The sequence below is a fragment of the Carya illinoinensis genome, chromosome 1, assembly GCF_018687715.1.
Source record: "Carya illinoinensis cultivar Pawnee chromosome 1, C.illinoinensisPawnee_v1, whole genome shotgun sequence".
Lineage (NCBI taxonomy): Eukaryota > Viridiplantae > Streptophyta > Magnoliopsida > Fagales > Juglandaceae > Carya > Carya illinoinensis.
Genome location: NC_056752.1, coordinates 1,258,515 through 1,275,393, shown reverse-complemented (window position 1 = coordinate 1,275,393; position 16,879 = coordinate 1,258,515). Strand labels below are relative to the sequence as shown.

The following is a 16,879-nucleotide window of genomic DNA, read 5'->3' as shown; positions in this document are numbered from 1 at the left end:
ACTTATTTAATATTTTTTAAATTATTTGATGTCACTTAAAGAAATAATAAATTATTAAAAAGAAAGTAAAATATATCAGGAAAAAAAAAAAGGACATATATTACGTAATTTTCGGTCGCGCGCTCTGACTTCCCTCCCCCCCGGCCTCATGCTCACACAAGGAGCGAACGTTTTGTTCACTAATCCCCCCTGGCATTTTCTTTGCTCTCTGGATCTCCATCATTATCGAAGGAATTGCCCGAGCCGGCGACCCGAATGGCGAGCGCATTCAGCTACCTCCTTATCACCTTCAGCTTCTTTACCGTAGTCTCTCTCGCCCAATCATCTCCCTCTGCGTCACTCTTTCTCCCCCCACCTCACGCTGGGTCCCTCCCCGCCATGCTCTTACCGCTCTTTCTTTCTCCTCCAAACGCTTCCAGAACCTCCCCCGATACCCGTCGCCTCCTCCAGCGATCCGATGCTCGGATGGGACTCTACGATGATCTCCTCCTACGCGGGTATTTTTCTCCTTCTCATTTTCTTCGTTCTCCGTCTTCTTTTCTTCGTTTTCCTTTTTTTTTTTTTCCCCAGTGATCCTTGTGTTCTGTGGTTTTGATTGGTTGGTTTGGACCGAGAATGCATTTGTAGGTACTACACGACACGGCTTTGGATCGGGACGCCACCTCAGAGATTTGCCCTTATCGTTGATACGGGGAGCACTGTCACCTATGTCCCCTGCTCTAGTTGCCAACAGTGTGGCACGCACCAGGTCTAATACTTCTCAATCGTGGTTTTATTCTCTTATTCTCCTTTTTTATTTGTTGGGTTAGACTTGTGGCTGTTTTGGAGCTGATGCAATTCAGATAATTTAGAAAAACAAATGCATTTGAAAACAGAACCAAAATACTAGGGTGCGGGCGTAGATTTGTGTTGAGCGAGACGGAGGATGTAATATGTTTAGTAAAGAATTTAATTTATATCCCACTTATTGGTGGAGAGATTTGATATAATATATCGGGACAAAAAGAAACTATTAGTTTGATCTGGCTATGTTATATCAATCACTCAAGTTTGTTTCTTGTTTATACTCTGGCATTTTCCATCACATTAACTCCAATCATTTGTTACTTTAAGCAATTTGGGTTACATTATCAACCGGAGAACTCACATGTGTACTGGTTTTGAGAGTAATATTTTGTCTCATCAGGATCCAAAGTTCCAGCCAGAATTGTCGAGCACCTACCAGCCTGTGAAATGCAATTTGGACTGCAACTGTGATGATAAGAAGGTGCAATGTGTGTATGAGAGACAATATGCTGAAATGAGTAGTAGCAGCGGTGTTCTTGGGGAGGATGTTGTATCCTTTGGCAGTTTAAGCAATCTTGAGCCGCAGCGTGCTGTTTTCGGCTGCGAGAATGAGGAAACTGGTGATCTTTTTAGTCAACGAGCTGATGGAATCATGGGCTTGGGCCGTGGTGATCTTAGTATAATGGACCAGCTTGTTGACAAGGGTGTGGTTAGTGATTCCTTCTCGTTATGCTATGGTGGAATGGATGTTGGTGGGGGTGCTATGGTTCTTGGTGGTATTTCTCCCCCAACAGACATGGTGTTTACCCACTCAGACCCTGTACGAAGGTGCTTTATGTGAATATTTTGTCTTATAAGACATACTGCATCGTTTTTTCCTAACAAATACATTTGATACATCTCATACATTTACTCTAGTTTCGGGATGGCAACAGTCCATACTACAATATTGATTTGAAGAACATACATGTTGCGGGGAAGCCATTGCTGCTCAATCCAAGGGTCTTTGATGGAAAACATGGAACCGTCTTGGATAGTGGTACAACATATGCCTACTTGCCTGAAGAAGCATTTTTAGCATTTAAGGATGCTGTAAGATCTTTGTCTTTAAGCCTCAATTATTCTTCTAGATGATCTCTTTTAAAGCACTTTTGCTTGGATTTTAAATACGACCTATTACATATTCTTGTTTGACACAGCGTGATGAATGGCACAGTGAAAGTAAAAGATTAAAATACCTTGCAGTTCAGTTCTTTCTGAATGAAATTCATAGAAGAACTACCTGTAATTATAAAAATAGATTAAAAAGTAAACAAAGCTGTTCATTTTAAGTACTTCCAATTTGGCAAAATTGTGGTTAATTCATTTAGACAAAGGGTACAAAGACTACTCCGTATCTGATTGCAACATACATCAATCATGAATTGGTTGGCTGAGCAGGCTTTTTTAAAGTTAGTTTTGCTTTTTTCCCCCTGTTAGTAGTTAGTTTGCTTAAGGTTGTGTTTGGCTACTTGAAATTTTCATCTCAAACTCAAAATTCTCATCTCATCATTACAACTTTCCCAAATCCCAATACAAAATATAATAAATAATTCAACTTTTTCTTAACTTTTTCAAATCCCAAAACAATAATAATATTAAAATATAATATTTTAATATTTTATCTTAAAACTCAAAATTTTCATCTGAAAATTCTTAGTGGCCAAGCAGAACCTAGTCATTCTACTTAATGAGAAAAGTATGTATTTATGTTCAAGATCAAGCCGTCTTGTGGCCTTCATCATTTATTTTACAAATTATTTTTTGTCTTTCTAAGACTGTTAAATGTTTCTGATCTTGTTTATATGTGCATGTAGATTATGAAGGAACTTCATTCCTTGCAGAAGATTCGTGGTCCTGATCCAAATTTTAATGATATATGCTTTTCTGGTGCTGGGAGGTATTGCCTTCAGCATAACTGAAGACTTTGATAATATAAATGAGTTACTTTCTGATGCCACTGACCTTATATATCATTTTGTCTTCAGTAATGTCTTGGAACTATCAAAAACCTTTCCAGCTGTTGACATGGTATTTAGCAACGAGCAAAAGCTGTCACTATCACCTGAAAATTACTTGTTTCGTGTAAGTAATGGACTTGTGTACGTCTTGTTGAAATCTTTTCTGACAGAATGAATGCTTTTTAGATCAAGTTTATTGTTCTTGCCATTGGTTATTTTTCTATATACTGATTATTCTTTTTCTGGTTTATGTGACATCAATTTTATGAAGCACTCAAAGGAACATGGTGCATATTGCCTGGGGGTTTTTCAGAATGGAAAGGATCCAACCACTCTTTTAGGAGGTATATTATGCTTTAGTAAGCATTTTTTTTTAAAAGCCTTGCTATGGGTTTTCTCCTCCATCCCGTATTGTCATTCATTTTATTATTCGTTATAATAGGTATTGCTGTCCGCAATACTCTTGTTACATATGATCGTGAACATTCAAAGATTGGTTTCTGGAAAACCAATTGTTCAGAGTTATGGGAACGACTTCAAATATCTGGTGCCCCTCCACCAATGCCTTCAGCTCCAAATGGAAAGAATTCAACGGTAGAAATCCCACCTACATTAGCTCCCACTGAAGCACCACATTATGTGCTTCCAGGTACATTAATCTGCAGGCCTTCAAGTATCTCTTAATGCTATACTATGCAATCACCTATGGTGGGGCTTGACTTATGTTTGTTTCCTGCTGATATGACATGGATTTCATGTTCAAACAACCACATTGAAGAAATCTTATGAGGAAACCATCTAAGATTAGCATTGCTGTACATAGCTTGATTGCTTTACAATCACATTCAGCATCGAGTGGCATAGCTTAACTGGTGCTTTCACTACGATCTGATAATTAAGTTGATGTTTAAGCTAGTAGAAAGTTCATAAAAGAGAGATTGATTGCAAGACTGGAATTTACCATCTGTGGCAGATGGGGCTTCTAAGACTAAGATTTCTTGAATTCCATGGTAGTTACTATGTTTGCTTTTTGCTACCTGTAATCTTATATCAAAATAATGTAACTGTTATATCCGAACCTAGGATCTATTTATGCAAGTCACTTTGCCTCCCTTTGACGTAAGTATTATTTTATTTTCATACTTATCAAATATATATTATATCTGAGCTTGCATTGAGACACTCATTAGATTCTTTTGTTTTCTTTGATGAGCAGGGGAACTCCAAATTGGAGAAATAACATTTGATATCATATTCAACGTCAGCTACTCAGATCTTGAGCATCATATTACAGAACTGGCCAAGCTCATAGCTGATGACTTGGAAGTTATTCCCTCTCAGGTTAGACAAATGCCACATTGGAATGCAGAAAAAAGTTTACTTCAATCTAGTTTTGTTATTAATAAATATTTCCGTTTATCGTTTGATCTTTCTAAGTGAAAGCTCATCTAGGGTGTTAATAATCTTGAATAAATGATGTCAGGTCCATTTATTGAATTTTACTCCCAATGGAAATGATTCCCTCATTAGATGGGCCATCTTTCCAGCAGGCTTCAGTAACTACATTTCTAATGCCACAGCTATGGTAAGCTAGCAAATATGAATTGCAACTACTCTCAGTGCAAAAGATTGTGATCATTTTAAAATATTGTGCTTGTCACAGAATATGATTGCCCGATTTGCTGAACATCGAGTGGAGCTTCCTGGGACCTTTGGAAGTTATAAGTTGGTTCGATGGAGCATTGAACCTCTGGCTAAACGGTATATATTATTCACTTATTGCTCAAGATAGCATTATGTTTTTACTTCTTGGGCTACTTGGCTCAGCATTTGGATGAAGCTTAATATATGAGTATCGGCAATCTGAGTTAGTCTCTTTAAATTGGTTTTACTTTAACATGGTCACTAAATTCTCAAATTTAACCACTTAAGAGTTCCTAAAATCTAAATATGGCCCTTTAAAGAAAAGCTAGATATTTAAAAAACAAGTTGTGAAGAAAAAGCCAAAGTGATTATTATGTTATTTGAGTCTTGGAGCATGTGAGCACTGCCCCTGTATGAGGAAAAGTAGGATGAGGTACCTGATTAAGAGGAAAGGCCTCCACTCTGTGTGGTCCAAGCATGGTGGAGTTGGGTTTATTTTTCAATTTCAAGGCATATCAACACAGATATTGAGTGCATCCATCTTGCAAACCTTTCTATTTGTTAATGACAGTTGGGTATCCTTCCCTGCATACCAAAAGCTTATCTGAGTTGGCATTATACTGTCTTTTTTATTAATTTTTAGTTTTTTTTACTGCAGGACATGGTGGCAGCAAAACTATCCGATTGTACTTGTAGCCGTTATTGGTACTTTACTGATCGGATTATCAGCTTCTGGAATGTGGTTTATTTATAGACACAGACAACAAAAGCTTAATGCGTACAAGCCTGTCAATGCAGCAGTTCCAGAGCAAGAACTCCAGCCGATATAAAGTATTAGGAGCTACATTTGGTGGTGATGTATGCCGAATTACATTGCTGACAGGATCTTTGACTCACACAATGACTGAATTCTGCTACCATGGCATCTGGCCTGACTGAGATTCTTGTTACCCTGAAAATTGTCATTCTTTTGTAATTCCTTGTTCACTAAATCTGGACAGGGAGGTATATGAACACAGGCTTTGGATATGCTTGTAAACGTTTTTAATTGTTGATGCAGAGTGCTGTAAAATTCGAGCGAAACAAAAGGTTGCTTAATAAAGCAAAATTCCATGTGCCTCTTTTATCATTTTAGTTTCGTGAATCATGATTGCGGTTTTCCTTTATGAATCAGATCATAGACTTTTTGGTAATTGTAAGCAGAGGATCAAAGTGAATGACACTCAGCCTCTGCTTTTTATGATTTTACAGAAAATCTAACTTAATCATAAAAAAATGAACGACCTAACAATTGGAGGATCAGTTCAGGACTTTCCAAACAGATTTGAGAAGGGGGGGAAAAAAGGAATAAAGGGTTTGGAATGGTGGCTCCTGGAGAGATTCTGAGAACTTACTAACTTTCCACGTTTTGTTAGCATTGGGAAAGAATCCTTCTGGTTTGGGTCAAAGTGCATTTTCAAACGCGTAAAGTCCGAAAGTGTTCGTTAGTGTATGAATTTTCCATTTTCAAATGTCTGGGAACCATTCAATATCAATAATAAAAAATTTAGTGGGTTGAGATTCTTGCTTACTAATAAAAAAAATAAAAAAATTATTTTTACATATATTGGTTAAGTATGTAAGTATTATATAATTATTTTAAAAAAGAGTGATATTTATTATTAAAAATTAATTTTATTTATATATAAATTTTGTATATATTTACTTTATTTTAAAATAATTTTAAAAATAATTATACGATAATTACGAACTCACCATAAGAAAGTAAAAAAATTAGTGGGTCGAGATTAATCTTAGATATTCATAAAGTACCATTAATGTGCGTTAGAAAGTGATGAAAAGAGCCTTAATCATATGAGACAAGACTAGGCTTTTACAATTATATATTTATTTAAAAAAATATATAAATAAATAGTATGTATGTATAGAAAAATAGGAAAAAAAAAAATGTATTTATCCAAGTCGTGGAAAACGTAACGCCCCCCCGTTCCATTCCCAACCAATAAAAGAAAAAGAAAAATTGGGTAAACGGCCTCTCTGGCGGCCACCTAATCAAAATAAAAATACCCGAAATACCCAGTCAAATGTCAATCCCCGAGCTTTATTTTTTATTAAATACGTAATGACGAGAATGCCCCACTGCACCCCTAAAATGATGAGATTTATCATCATCATCATTATTATTATTAGAGTATAAAATCAATTTTTTTTTCTGACAAAAAATAAAGTAAGAGTCAGAAAGAAAGAATAAAAAAACCGACTGAGAATTGGCGACATCTGTGCTTTCCAGAAGAAAGAGAGAGATAGAAAGAGAGAGAGAGGGATTGAACGAACGAACGAACGAACAAATACAGCTCTCCTCTTCGGTTCCTCACAGTTACCGCTATATTCGCCTTTTCCAGGTCAGCCATTTTTCTCTTTTCTACCTCCTCGGCCTGATCCGCCTAGGGTTTTGATTTTTCTCCTCGTTTAAATTTACCTACTTCTGAAACCCTTGGTACCCTGCATTTGGAGCTCCCAATTTTATCAAAACTCTTTTGTTTTCTGTTTGAAGCATGTTTCAAGTCTGCTTATGCAAAATTTGAATTTCTTGTGATGGATTACGAAGGTTCTTCTTGTTCTTTTCCATTTAATTGGCATATTATGTATGTTTGTGTGCATAACTCGATTTTGTCTTCTCAATTGCTGGGATTTATTTTCAATTTTCTGTTGTAGCTAATGCGATCTGTGTTGATATCTGTGCTTTTTAATATTGAGGATTATGTTAATTATCGGTTATACAGTGTAATTAGTTTGATTGGGTCTTCGTATTAGTGTTTGTATCTCCAAGCTTATACTAATTGAGAAGGAAGAGACTAGAGATTTGGTTTTGAAATTGGAACGTTAAGATGGGTATTCAAATAACTATCTTGGATATGGCTCTATGCCATGATCATTCTCATTTTTCAGTTGCATTTTTGCATTTGGTAGCATGCTTTGAGGAGACAGATTGTTGCAATTGGGGTTCAAAATGTCAGAAGTAAGCTCTGACCTTGTAGAATAGACCTTTTATTCTTGATAGCTTGGTTTGTGCTTGCTAGAAGCTTGTGGAATTTTACTTAATTTTTTTTTTTTTAAACTTACAAAGTTTTGAGAATTCAATTGGAGTGATGGCACTCTTGTGAGAAATGGGTTAAAACATGTTAGCCCTCTTATGATGATATCTTTTATCATACCAAGTTTTATAATTTATGAAATTTTTTTATAAGTATGTCAAACATTATATTCTGGCACTTAAGTTAGGTGAGAGGGCTTTATGTGAACACTTTAGGAATGTTTGATTATGGATTTAACAAAAATTTAGCAAGAACCGTCATGAATTTTATTTGTTTTTCAGTTCAAACTATTTAACACGAGTTGAAGTAAATTACTGAAGCATTACCGTTATGAGGTCTCTGCTTAGAGAAGAATATCTTATTGGTGACTAATTATGATAATGAAAATTCACACATCCTATTATAGGGTTCATTAAGTCTACAAACCATTTTTCTTTTGATAAGTTCAGTAGCTCTATAAGTTGTCTTGCTCTATGGTTCCTAATAAGAAGACACGCAGTACTTTCCCGCAAAAATGGGAGTAAGTATTTAGATGAATATTTACAATGGAAATATAGATGAATTACATGGAATTCGTACTTATTAAAATCAGATAATGATGGTGGACTTGAATTTTAAAATGTTAACATATAGGATACACCAACCAAAATTCATTTTAAATCCCTAGAATCCCTGGGCTTAAGTGCAGATCCAAGACTGCTGGAAGAAAATTCTTTAGGTATTGGGATGAGACAAGTACTTTGGAGAAGCAGCAGTATGATTAGGAACTTTTTGTATTGCGTCATTTTCCTCCACTCGCTTTTTCCTTTTTTGTGATAAGTAATAAGAATTTATCTAAAAAGCGCAAAAGGTGGAATCCAACTACACAGAATGTATGGGAGAGAGACACCTATCTAGAAAGAGAAAGGGGTACAAGAAAATAATGTAAACTGAGCCCATTAAAGTCTATAGAAGCTGTCCAAAGGAGGAGAGTATTGAGAAAGAAAGTCTTGAGCTCCTCCATTGTCCGCTCAAGGTTGTTAAAACTTCTATCATTCTCTTTCCTCCAAATACACCATATGAAGCAAGTAGGAACCATTTTCCACACTGTTGCTTTTATCCTAGCCAGATGCTCCCTTCTCTATTCCCTCATATGTAAATAATTCTTTGAGTGAGGGAGTGTGTAGTTTATGCATCATCAAATAGTTTCCTAGCTCTTGGATTGAGAAACTTTTGACTAAATACCCAAATCTAAAAGGAAGAATTTGCCACATTAGCTTTCTGCTAGCTCTTGGAGAAAATATAGCTGTTACCTTACCATGATAGGTCACTGGTTTTTTTTTTCATCCACTCCTGTGTTGTATTTTTAGAAGATACAATAGAAAATTGCATGCACAATATTTTATGAAACTGTTTATGTAGTCAGTTTTTTTATTGAGGTGGGTGGTTAATGTTTGCATGTATGTATGGATATTCAAAGTTGTAAGTTTAGCAATCAGTAAGTTATCTTCTGTTTTTCAGGTTCTAATACTGAGAATTTTTATTCAAAGTCTTGTTTCTGTACAGGGTTTGCTAGCTGAATAACCTTGCTTCCCAAGATTCTTTATATGGATTTGATCTCTCATTGGTGTGAATGCAATGGTTTCTGTCTACGGTGCTTGAAAGCATAATCTTCATTTTCATGGATTGATATGACTTCCTAAGGGTCAGTGGTGTGAGAAAGATTATTTTGGATTTGAAATTACTAGTTTGTGGTGAGAAAGGTAAATTCCTTCCCTTCTTTTTACTATTTGTGGCTATCATTAATTACTCAGATAGGTGGCTGGTAGATCAAGTTTTGTCTTTATGTCATGCCTTGTTCTAAAATAACTTTGATAGTGTGTCAGGTTTAAATGCCTGTTAAGTACTGGTAAAAAGGGCCCTGTTAAGTGTGTCATACTATATTTGTAAAGATTCAATTTGTTTTTTTTTTTTATAAGTAAGTTTTATTAGAAACGAATGTATAGGTGAAGCCCATGAACACAGGAAGTATACAAAAGAAAACACCTAAGTACATTCTAGTAAGCAGAAAGTGACATCAGAAATCTTGAACAGAAGATCCGTTAGTCACTAAAGCAGAAAACCAAAACAGCAAAGAGTGCATAAAGAAATTCCAAAGTTGCTCCAAAGTACACTCCTTGTTGTTAAAACACCGCTCATTCCTTTCCATCCAAATACACCGCATGAGACACAAAGGGACCATCTTCCAAGCCGCATCCACTTGAGTGCAACCATGAAGCCCTTTCCAGCATGCTAGAAGATCTACCACTCTCAAAGGTATCACCCAAGCCAAGCCGGTTCTTAAAAAAATGCCATCCCATAAAGCCCGTGCCACCTCACAATGCAAGAGTTGATGATCCACAGTTTCCCCATTCTTTTTACACATTTACCACCAATCCATAACAATAACACCCCGCTGCCTTAAATTATCCAATGTCAAGATTTTTCCAAGAGAGGCAGTCCAAGTGAAGAAAGCAGTTTTGGAAGGTGTGTAAGACCTCCAAATACACTTCCAAGGAAAAAGGAGGACTATTCTGAGAAGTCAACAGCTTATAGTATGAATGAACAGAGAACTTTTTACCCCCTTAGACTTCCACAACATCTTGTCCTCATCATTACCACCAAGCCTCAAAAAGTATAAAAAACTGTAAAAGGCTGAAACTTCGTCAATCTTCCAATCATGCACAGCTCTAGTTAAACAAATATTTCACTGGATTGAGCCATTAGAACAACAAAGCAAATCAGAAACTGCAGCATACCGATCAGATGCCAATCGAACGTAGCATGTCTCCGGAGGTTCACAGAGAAAGAGTATACAAAAGATTCAATTTTGTATCGAGGTTGAATTATCATATCTTACTCTAGTACTTATCATTGTTTCTTTAAATGAATCATCTTATACATAATTTTAAAATTAAGTTTTTTTGGGCGAATGGTAAAAAAACCTGAACCCCATGTATCCCTTGTGAATTGATTCACCGGGTGAGCAATCACTTAAAGTTCAAGGAGTGTTGATAGTTTTGATCTTTCACGAAATGCCAGAACATGTTTCACTTTTGGTGCACTTTTTCAATTTTTTTTTGGTCAAAACATGTGAAAGATTCAAAATTTCCCTGATATATGTCAAAACTGCCCATAGCCAGATTGTCATTAATCAAGATATGCTTTTCATCCAAGCTCATTTCAAGTGCTAAAAAGTAATCCTCTCATATCTTAACCTCAATAATGCATACACACAATGAGCTTTTAAATATTTACTCAAAAGTTTTTGTAAAATTACAGACAAAAAAATCTCCACATACAGCCATTGAACTTTTGCAATTATGGCCATCGTTGTCTATAATAGAGCAATAGAGAGTGCACTTGAATATTGGAATCCCCAAGAGCCTAAGAAAATTAGACAAACTTCTTTCCTAGCTTTCAAGATAGCAAGAAAATGGAATGGGACAGTGGTGGCAGCGGGGCAAGGCAGAGATTTTTTTTTTGGGGGGGGGGGGGAGAGAGAGAGAGAGACACTTAAATTTTTTTTCCTGCACTTGACATAGAGGAGATTGTTTGGGGCGTGATTCAGCGGATTTGAGTGTTTTAAAAATCTAATGAGATGCTGATCTGTCAGTTTCTTATTAGAGGGTGTAAAACAGTGGTTAATTCCCTGTCTGGATGGAATGCTCTCTGGTTTTTACCGTGGATGATATGAAATTTGAAAGTCTATCATTTGCTGTTCCTTTATACTTTTGCTCATAATTTATAGTCTGTGGTGTCTATTGTCCGAATAGAAGATGCTCATGATTTATGTACAAAGCAGTCGCTGAGTTATCAGCTTTGTTGGGCAGTATGTTGGAGGTAGGGCAGCCTGGTGGCATAGAGATCAGTCCTTTCATGTCTTATGTAGTGATTTGGTTGGAAAGAGAACGTGCGGGCCTTTGATGGTGTAAATAATCCATGGGGGAATATAAAGTGTGTTTTTTTTTTTTTTTTTTTGCTTTATCTGATGATCTTGGTCCACTTTTGTTTTGTCCCTTTGATGTCTTTCTTCTATTGTATAGATGTTCTTAACTTTAGATCTTTCACTTTTTTTTTTTTTTTTTTTTCCATTTGTTTACTTTCATTACAATTCGTTTATGACCCTTTTGACTTTTTATAGAAATCTTATGACCGATAAAAATAAATAAATAAATAAATAAATAAATAAAAATTAAAAAAAGAAAAGAAAAGAAAAGAAAAGGAAGTTCCAATCAAAATAGCCTATAAGATTTATTATTTTAGTGCTTTTGGGCTTTAGACCAAATGGCATCCTCTCCCCTCATAAACAAGGGGTGAATGGTTTTATTCCCATACAGGTGATGAGTTGGATATGCTAAAATTTTACAATATGTACCATTCATATTGTTGCCTGCCTGTTTGAGGGGATCCATTCACTTGTATTCAACAATTATTTGGTGTACTTAGACATAAACACATAGAAATGCGGACAACCATTGATAACTCTCTTTCTTCAATCAGATGCCTTAAAAGCTGGCATAAGGCTAGCATAATGACTTAGAAGAATTCATGCTCTAAATAAATGAATCAACTAGTGCTACCTTCTTCCCCGCCCACTGTCTTCCATTTCATTTTAGTGCATAACAATTACACTTGAATCTTGAGTTCTACCACACGCGTCAATATCAAAGGCAATAGAGCATGCCTCATATTGTCACTTTTTTCTTTTTTTTCATTTTTTGCTCTACACATTAACTAAACTAGGAGCTTTTATTACAAATTGAGCAGAACTATTCTCTCTTTTTTGGCATGTCATGCTGACAGGTGAAGGTGAAAACCTGAATTGTTGGTTGGATGAAATATATGTACTGTGTACCAGCAAATTTCTTTTATTTTCAATACCTTGAGAACTAGCTGTATATTTTTTGAATGGCGTTGTTGGGGTGTACAAATTTTACAAAAATTATGTGAAGCAACTGCTATTGTTTTGACCATTTCTGATTCTGTTATTGATGCAGGTGTGATGGAGATATCACTGTTAAAAGTCTTTCTTAATAACATCTCCTCATTTTTCCATTTATCATCTTGTGACAATTTAAACTCGGAGCCAGTTCTGAAGTATTACCAAAAGGCTGAAGAGATATTGAAGTTGTTGAAGCCGATACTTGATGTGATTGTTGATTCTGAAATAGCTTCTGATGAAAAGCTCATCAAGGCATTTGACGAACTAAGTCGATCTGTTGAAGAATCGAGAGAGCTCTTTGAGAACTGGCAACCATTATCAAGCAAAGTTTATTTTGTAAGTTATTTTCCACTTCTAATGAAATTTATTTTGTAGTTTGTAAATTAGATATCATAGTGTCTTAATCACTAATTCAAAATAAAACTAAACTGACCATTGTATGGCTTATCCTATTCATATGATTTTTAGGCAATATTCTGGTTATTTTACACTCATTAGTATTTAATAAAAGGGTAGATGGAAATTCTGGCCCGGAACCCATGAATTTTTGTCCTTTATTTAATCATTTTCACTCTCTCTCTCTCTCTCTCTCTCTCTCTCTCTCTCGGTCCTGTTTTGTATGTTCTATCAAAGCACTGGGTGTTGGGATTTGATGATCTTAGCAGAGGGTTTAGTAAATAAGTTGGATAAAGTGAACTGAGCACTCGGAAAAGTTTCAGAAGTTCATGGTAGTAATGGTGGTGAAGGTTGGCCATGGTGGTGGTATGGCATTAACAAATTGCTGGTGGTAGCTACTCTGGTGGAAGTAATGAGAGCAGCACTGCTATAGCCTATAGGCATTTTTGTTTGTGGTAATGATGCTGACGACAATAGTGATGGTGGTGAGAGTAGTGAAGTTGATTTGGCAGTGGTGGATGTTGTGTTGCTGCTAGTGTGCATATATGTGCAACAAAGAGAGGAAACAAGGAATGTAGCACGCATGCATGTATTGTTTTAGTTTATTTAACTTTGTCTATTAATTTTCCATTTCTTGAGGCCTCATTAGCCAGATCGTCTGATGCATCTTTCTTTTAAGAATGATTTTTGGGGATTGTATAGGAATTTTACTTAACTCACTTGTTGGAAAAAAAAAAGAAAAAAAAAAAGGACTTTTACTTTACTGGAAAGGATCTTTCGCAAAAGGGCAATAATTGAAATGGTGGGCATCTAGCTTCATAGTTAATTCCACAGTATGATTAAACATCAGAGAAATAAAAATAGAAGGATCCATAAAATATGCACTTATGATCTGTTTATGTTGGCATTGACTGCTTCACACTTAAAGTTATAGTATATAAGTTTTGGGTGCTTTGGGGAAACAAAGTTTCTAACCATCTTTTCCTTTGCATGATGTCTAGATTCTGCAAATTGAACCATTGATATCAAAGATTCGGACTTCTTGTCTTGACATTTTCCAGCTTCTGAAGGCTTCACTTGAACATCTCCCTGATGAATTGAGTTCAGCATCTCTTGAGGTAGCATATGAGGGGAAAAGAGACTTACATTTTACCTGCTCTTCATTCTGTTACAGATAGACCATATCCCACTCTGTCTGGGTGACCCACTAAGTTACATTTCTAGAATCAGGAAGATGCATGAATTCAATTCTTTTATGATGTCTAATACTCAATATGTTTAATTGCAGCACTGTATTCAGAAAATTAAGCACAAGGGATCTGAACAAACATCATCAGTCATTAAAGAAGCTATAAGAGATCAAGCGGAGGGTGTTGGACCTAGCTCAGAGATCCTGGTGAAAATTGCCGAGAGCCTGAGCTTGAGGTCAAACCAGGAGATTCTCATTGAGGCTGTAGCCCTTGAAAAATTGAAGGAAAATGCTGAACAAGCCGAAAAGACAGGGGAAGCTGAATATATCGATCAGATTATCAGTGTTGTTACTCGCATGCATGATCGCCTTATTATGATAAAGCAATCCCAGAGCTGTAGCCCGGTACAGATACCTGCCGATTTCTGCTGTCCTCTCTCCCTTGAGCTGATGACCGATCCTGTCATTGTGTCTTCAGGGCAAACCTATGAGCGGGCTTTCATAAAAAAATGGATTGATCTTGGTCTCACAGTCTGTCCTAAGACACGGCAGACTCTTGCTCACCCCAATCTAATACCTAATTACACTGTAAAGGCACTAATTGCAAACTGGTGCGAGTCAAACAATGTGAAGCTGCCTGATCCCCTGAAATCTTTGAGCTTAAATGAACCATTGTCCCTTAACACAGAGTCTGGTGCAACCAGGGAGTCACCCGTCTTTCCTCATTCCCGGGGCAACCAATCAATATCACTTGAGTCAAGTCCATCTATGGATTCTCCCAGTAAAAACTTGATCTCATCCAGTGGAGGCCATCGAGAGGGAACTTCTCCTTTGCATCCTCGATCTTCATCAGAGGGTTCCTTCACTGGTGTAGTCGGGAATGGGCAGGATATGGATATTGCAAGAATATCACGCACAAGTTCTGAAGACAGGTCTGCTAACTCAGATGAAAGGACTATGGATTCAGTTTGCCAACCCACTACTTCGATATCTGGAGAACAATTTTCTAATTCTATCGGGACTGAGCAGTCATCTCAGAGCCATAATAGAACTGCCTCTGCCTCCAGTGTGCTTTCTGGTGCAAATTTTTCTCAAAGAACATCAGGAGATGTGGATGAGGCTTCACATATATCTGCCAATCTCACAGGCTATGGCAGCGATGCATCAGGAGAGATGAAACCAGAGCCACAAGCTGCCACCTTGACCTTAACACATAGAGAACCTGAGTTCCCTTCTAGATCGGAGACCAGGTCTCGAAGCCAAACATTCTGGCGTCGACCATCAGATAGGTTTGGTCCAAGATTAGTATCCTCTCCTATTTCTGAAACAAGAGCTGATCTTTCTGGCATTGAAACCCAAGTGCGGAAGCTGGTTGATGACTTGAAGAGCACTTCGCTTGATACTCAAAGAGAGGCAACTGCTGAGCTGCGGTTACTTGCCAAGCACAACATGGATAATCGGATTGTAATTGCTAGCTGTGGGGCCATTAGTGTGTTGGTCGACTTGCTGTGCTCAACAGACACAAAGATTCAGGAAAATGCAGTTACAGCACTTCTTAACTTATCAATCAATGATAACAACAAAACTGCGATTGCTAATGCTAATGCAATTGAACCTCTAATTTATGTTCTTGAGAGAGGGAGTCCTGAGGCACGGGAGAACTCAGCTGCCACTCTCTTTAGCCTGTCGGTGATTGAGGATAACAAGGTCAGGATTGGACGGTCTGGCGCAATCGCTCCTCTGGTTGATTTATTAGGGAACGGAACTCCTAGAGGGAAGAAAGATGCAGCGACAGCTTTGTTTAATTTGTCAATATTTCATGAAAACAAGGCCCGAATTGTGCAAGCTGGTGCTGTAAAATACCTTGTGGAGTTGATGGATCCAGCTGCTGGAATGGTTGACAAGGCAGTAGCTGTTTTGGCAAATCTTGCTACAATTCCCGAGGGACGAACTGCGATTGGTCAGGAGGGCGGGATCCCTGTCCTGGTAGAGGTTGTTGAGTTGGGTTCTGCTAGAGGGAAGGAGAATGCAGCTGCTGCTCTTTTACATCTTTGTACAACTAGTAGTAGATTTCACAGTATGGTGCTCCAAGAAGGAGCTGTCCCGCCACTGGTGGCATTGTCACAGTCAGGCACCCCAAGGGCCAAAGAAAAGGTATACAGCTGCTGATGATGTTGCTATTTCTTCCTTGCATATATAGACTAATTTAACTGAGTGTTGGGTTACTTGCAGGCACAGGCGCTTCTTAGCCACTTTAGAAACCACAGACATGGTAATGCCGGGAGGGGCTGATTTTGGAAGCACAGCCTTTGGTTTCGTGCCAAGGTTTTAAGTCAAGTTGTAAGGATAGTGTGTAAATCTGACGGTGCAAATAATGCATATGAAGGTGGTGTTGCTTGGATTTTACTTGATTGTAGAGGAAAAGAAACCAAAAAAAAAAAATAGTAATTTATGAAGGATTTGATTGAGTTCTCTTGTGAAGTACATCAACTTGTGAATGTGGGAAGAAAACTTCGTACATGCGAGAGTCTATTTGCAGTGACGATTAATGGGCAATGACATACAACTTATCGGATTTATTTAATTATTATAGTGGCCTCATTTGCATTTTTGCATGTTTGTTAGCTTTCTTTAGTGTTTTCAAGAATTCCAAGCCCTTCCCAATGGCTGTAGTTGCTCTGCAGATAAATCACCTCTAATTCTGTAAAACGGTTGACCGTCAAACTGGTGCGGTGTGGGCTACCCAATATAGTCACTCTGAGTGCCGAAGTTATAATATCATGCGCGTGAGATCATATCGTGTTTT

At 37.2% G+C, this 16,879-nt stretch overlaps 2 protein-coding genes across 5 annotated transcripts; both read left to right on the top strand.

Moving 5' to 3' along the window:
- Positions 1-139: 139 nt before the first annotated feature.
- Positions 140-5,559, top strand: LOC122304768 (aspartic proteinase 36-like). Of its 2 annotated transcripts, none has more exons than XM_043117034.1 (12): positions 140-497; positions 628-748; positions 1,187-1,606; positions 1,705-1,878; positions 2,643-2,725; positions 2,814-2,910; positions 3,058-3,130; positions 3,229-3,435; positions 4,003-4,127; positions 4,270-4,371; positions 4,450-4,547; positions 5,089-5,559. In XM_043117034.1, the coding sequence occupies exons 1-12, from the start codon at positions 256-258 to the stop codon at positions 5,258-5,260; spliced, it is 1,914 nt and encodes a 637-aa protein (XP_042972968.1). In that variant the 5' UTR covers positions 140-255; the 3' UTR covers positions 5,261-5,559. The 2 variants fall into 2 exon arrangements, with proteins under 2 accessions (XP_042972968.1, XP_042972973.1); XM_043117039.1 differs by having other exon boundaries at positions 1,187-1,614; positions 1,722-1,878.
- Positions 5,560-6,647: 1,088 nt separating this feature from the next.
- LOC122304752 (U-box domain-containing protein 4) lies at positions 6,648-16,660 on the top strand. 3 transcript variants are annotated; one of them, XM_043117022.1, is made up of 7 exons: positions 6,648-6,832; positions 7,401-7,449; positions 9,071-9,267; positions 12,544-12,824; positions 13,886-14,002; positions 14,173-16,227; positions 16,306-16,660. In XM_043117022.1, the coding sequence occupies exons 4-7, from the start codon at positions 12,549-12,551 to the stop codon at positions 16,363-16,365; spliced, it is 2,508 nt and encodes an 835-aa protein (XP_042972956.1). In that variant the 5' UTR covers positions 6,648-6,832; positions 7,401-7,449; positions 9,071-9,267; positions 12,544-12,548; the 3' UTR covers positions 16,366-16,660. The 3 variants fall into 3 exon arrangements, with proteins under 3 accessions (XP_042972956.1, XP_042972949.1, XP_042972953.1); XM_043117015.1 differs by lacking the exon at positions 7,401-7,449; XM_043117019.1 differs by lacking the exon at positions 7,401-7,449 and having other exon boundaries at positions 9,055-9,267.
- The last annotated feature ends 219 nt before the right edge of the window (positions 16,661-16,879 follow it).

Excerpts from the sequence above, each read along its gene's own strand:
- LOC122304752 (XM_043117015.1), top strand. The coding sequence starts at position 12,549 with ATGGAGATATCACTGTTAAAAGTCTTTCTTAATAACATCTCCTCATTT. Across the intron at positions 14,003-14,172 it reads TGAGTTCAGCATCTCTTGAG|CACTGTATTCAGAAAATTAA; the intron begins GTAGCATATGAG and ends GTTTAATTGCAG. Across the intron at positions 16,228-16,305 it reads CCCCAAGGGCCAAAGAAAAG|GCACAGGCGCTTCTTAGCCA; the intron begins GTATACAGCTGC and ends GGTTACTTGCAG.
- LOC122304768 (XM_043117034.1), top strand. The coding sequence starts at position 256 with ATGGCGAGCGCATTCAGCTACCTCCTTATCACCTTCAGCTTCTTTACC. Across the intron at positions 1,879-2,642 it reads TTTTAGCATTTAAGGATGCT|ATTATGAAGGAACTTCATTC; the intron begins GTAAGATCTTTG and ends ATGTGCATGTAG. Across the intron at positions 2,911-3,057 it reads CTGAAAATTACTTGTTTCGT|CACTCAAAGGAACATGGTGC; the intron begins GTAAGTAATGGA and ends AATTTTATGAAG.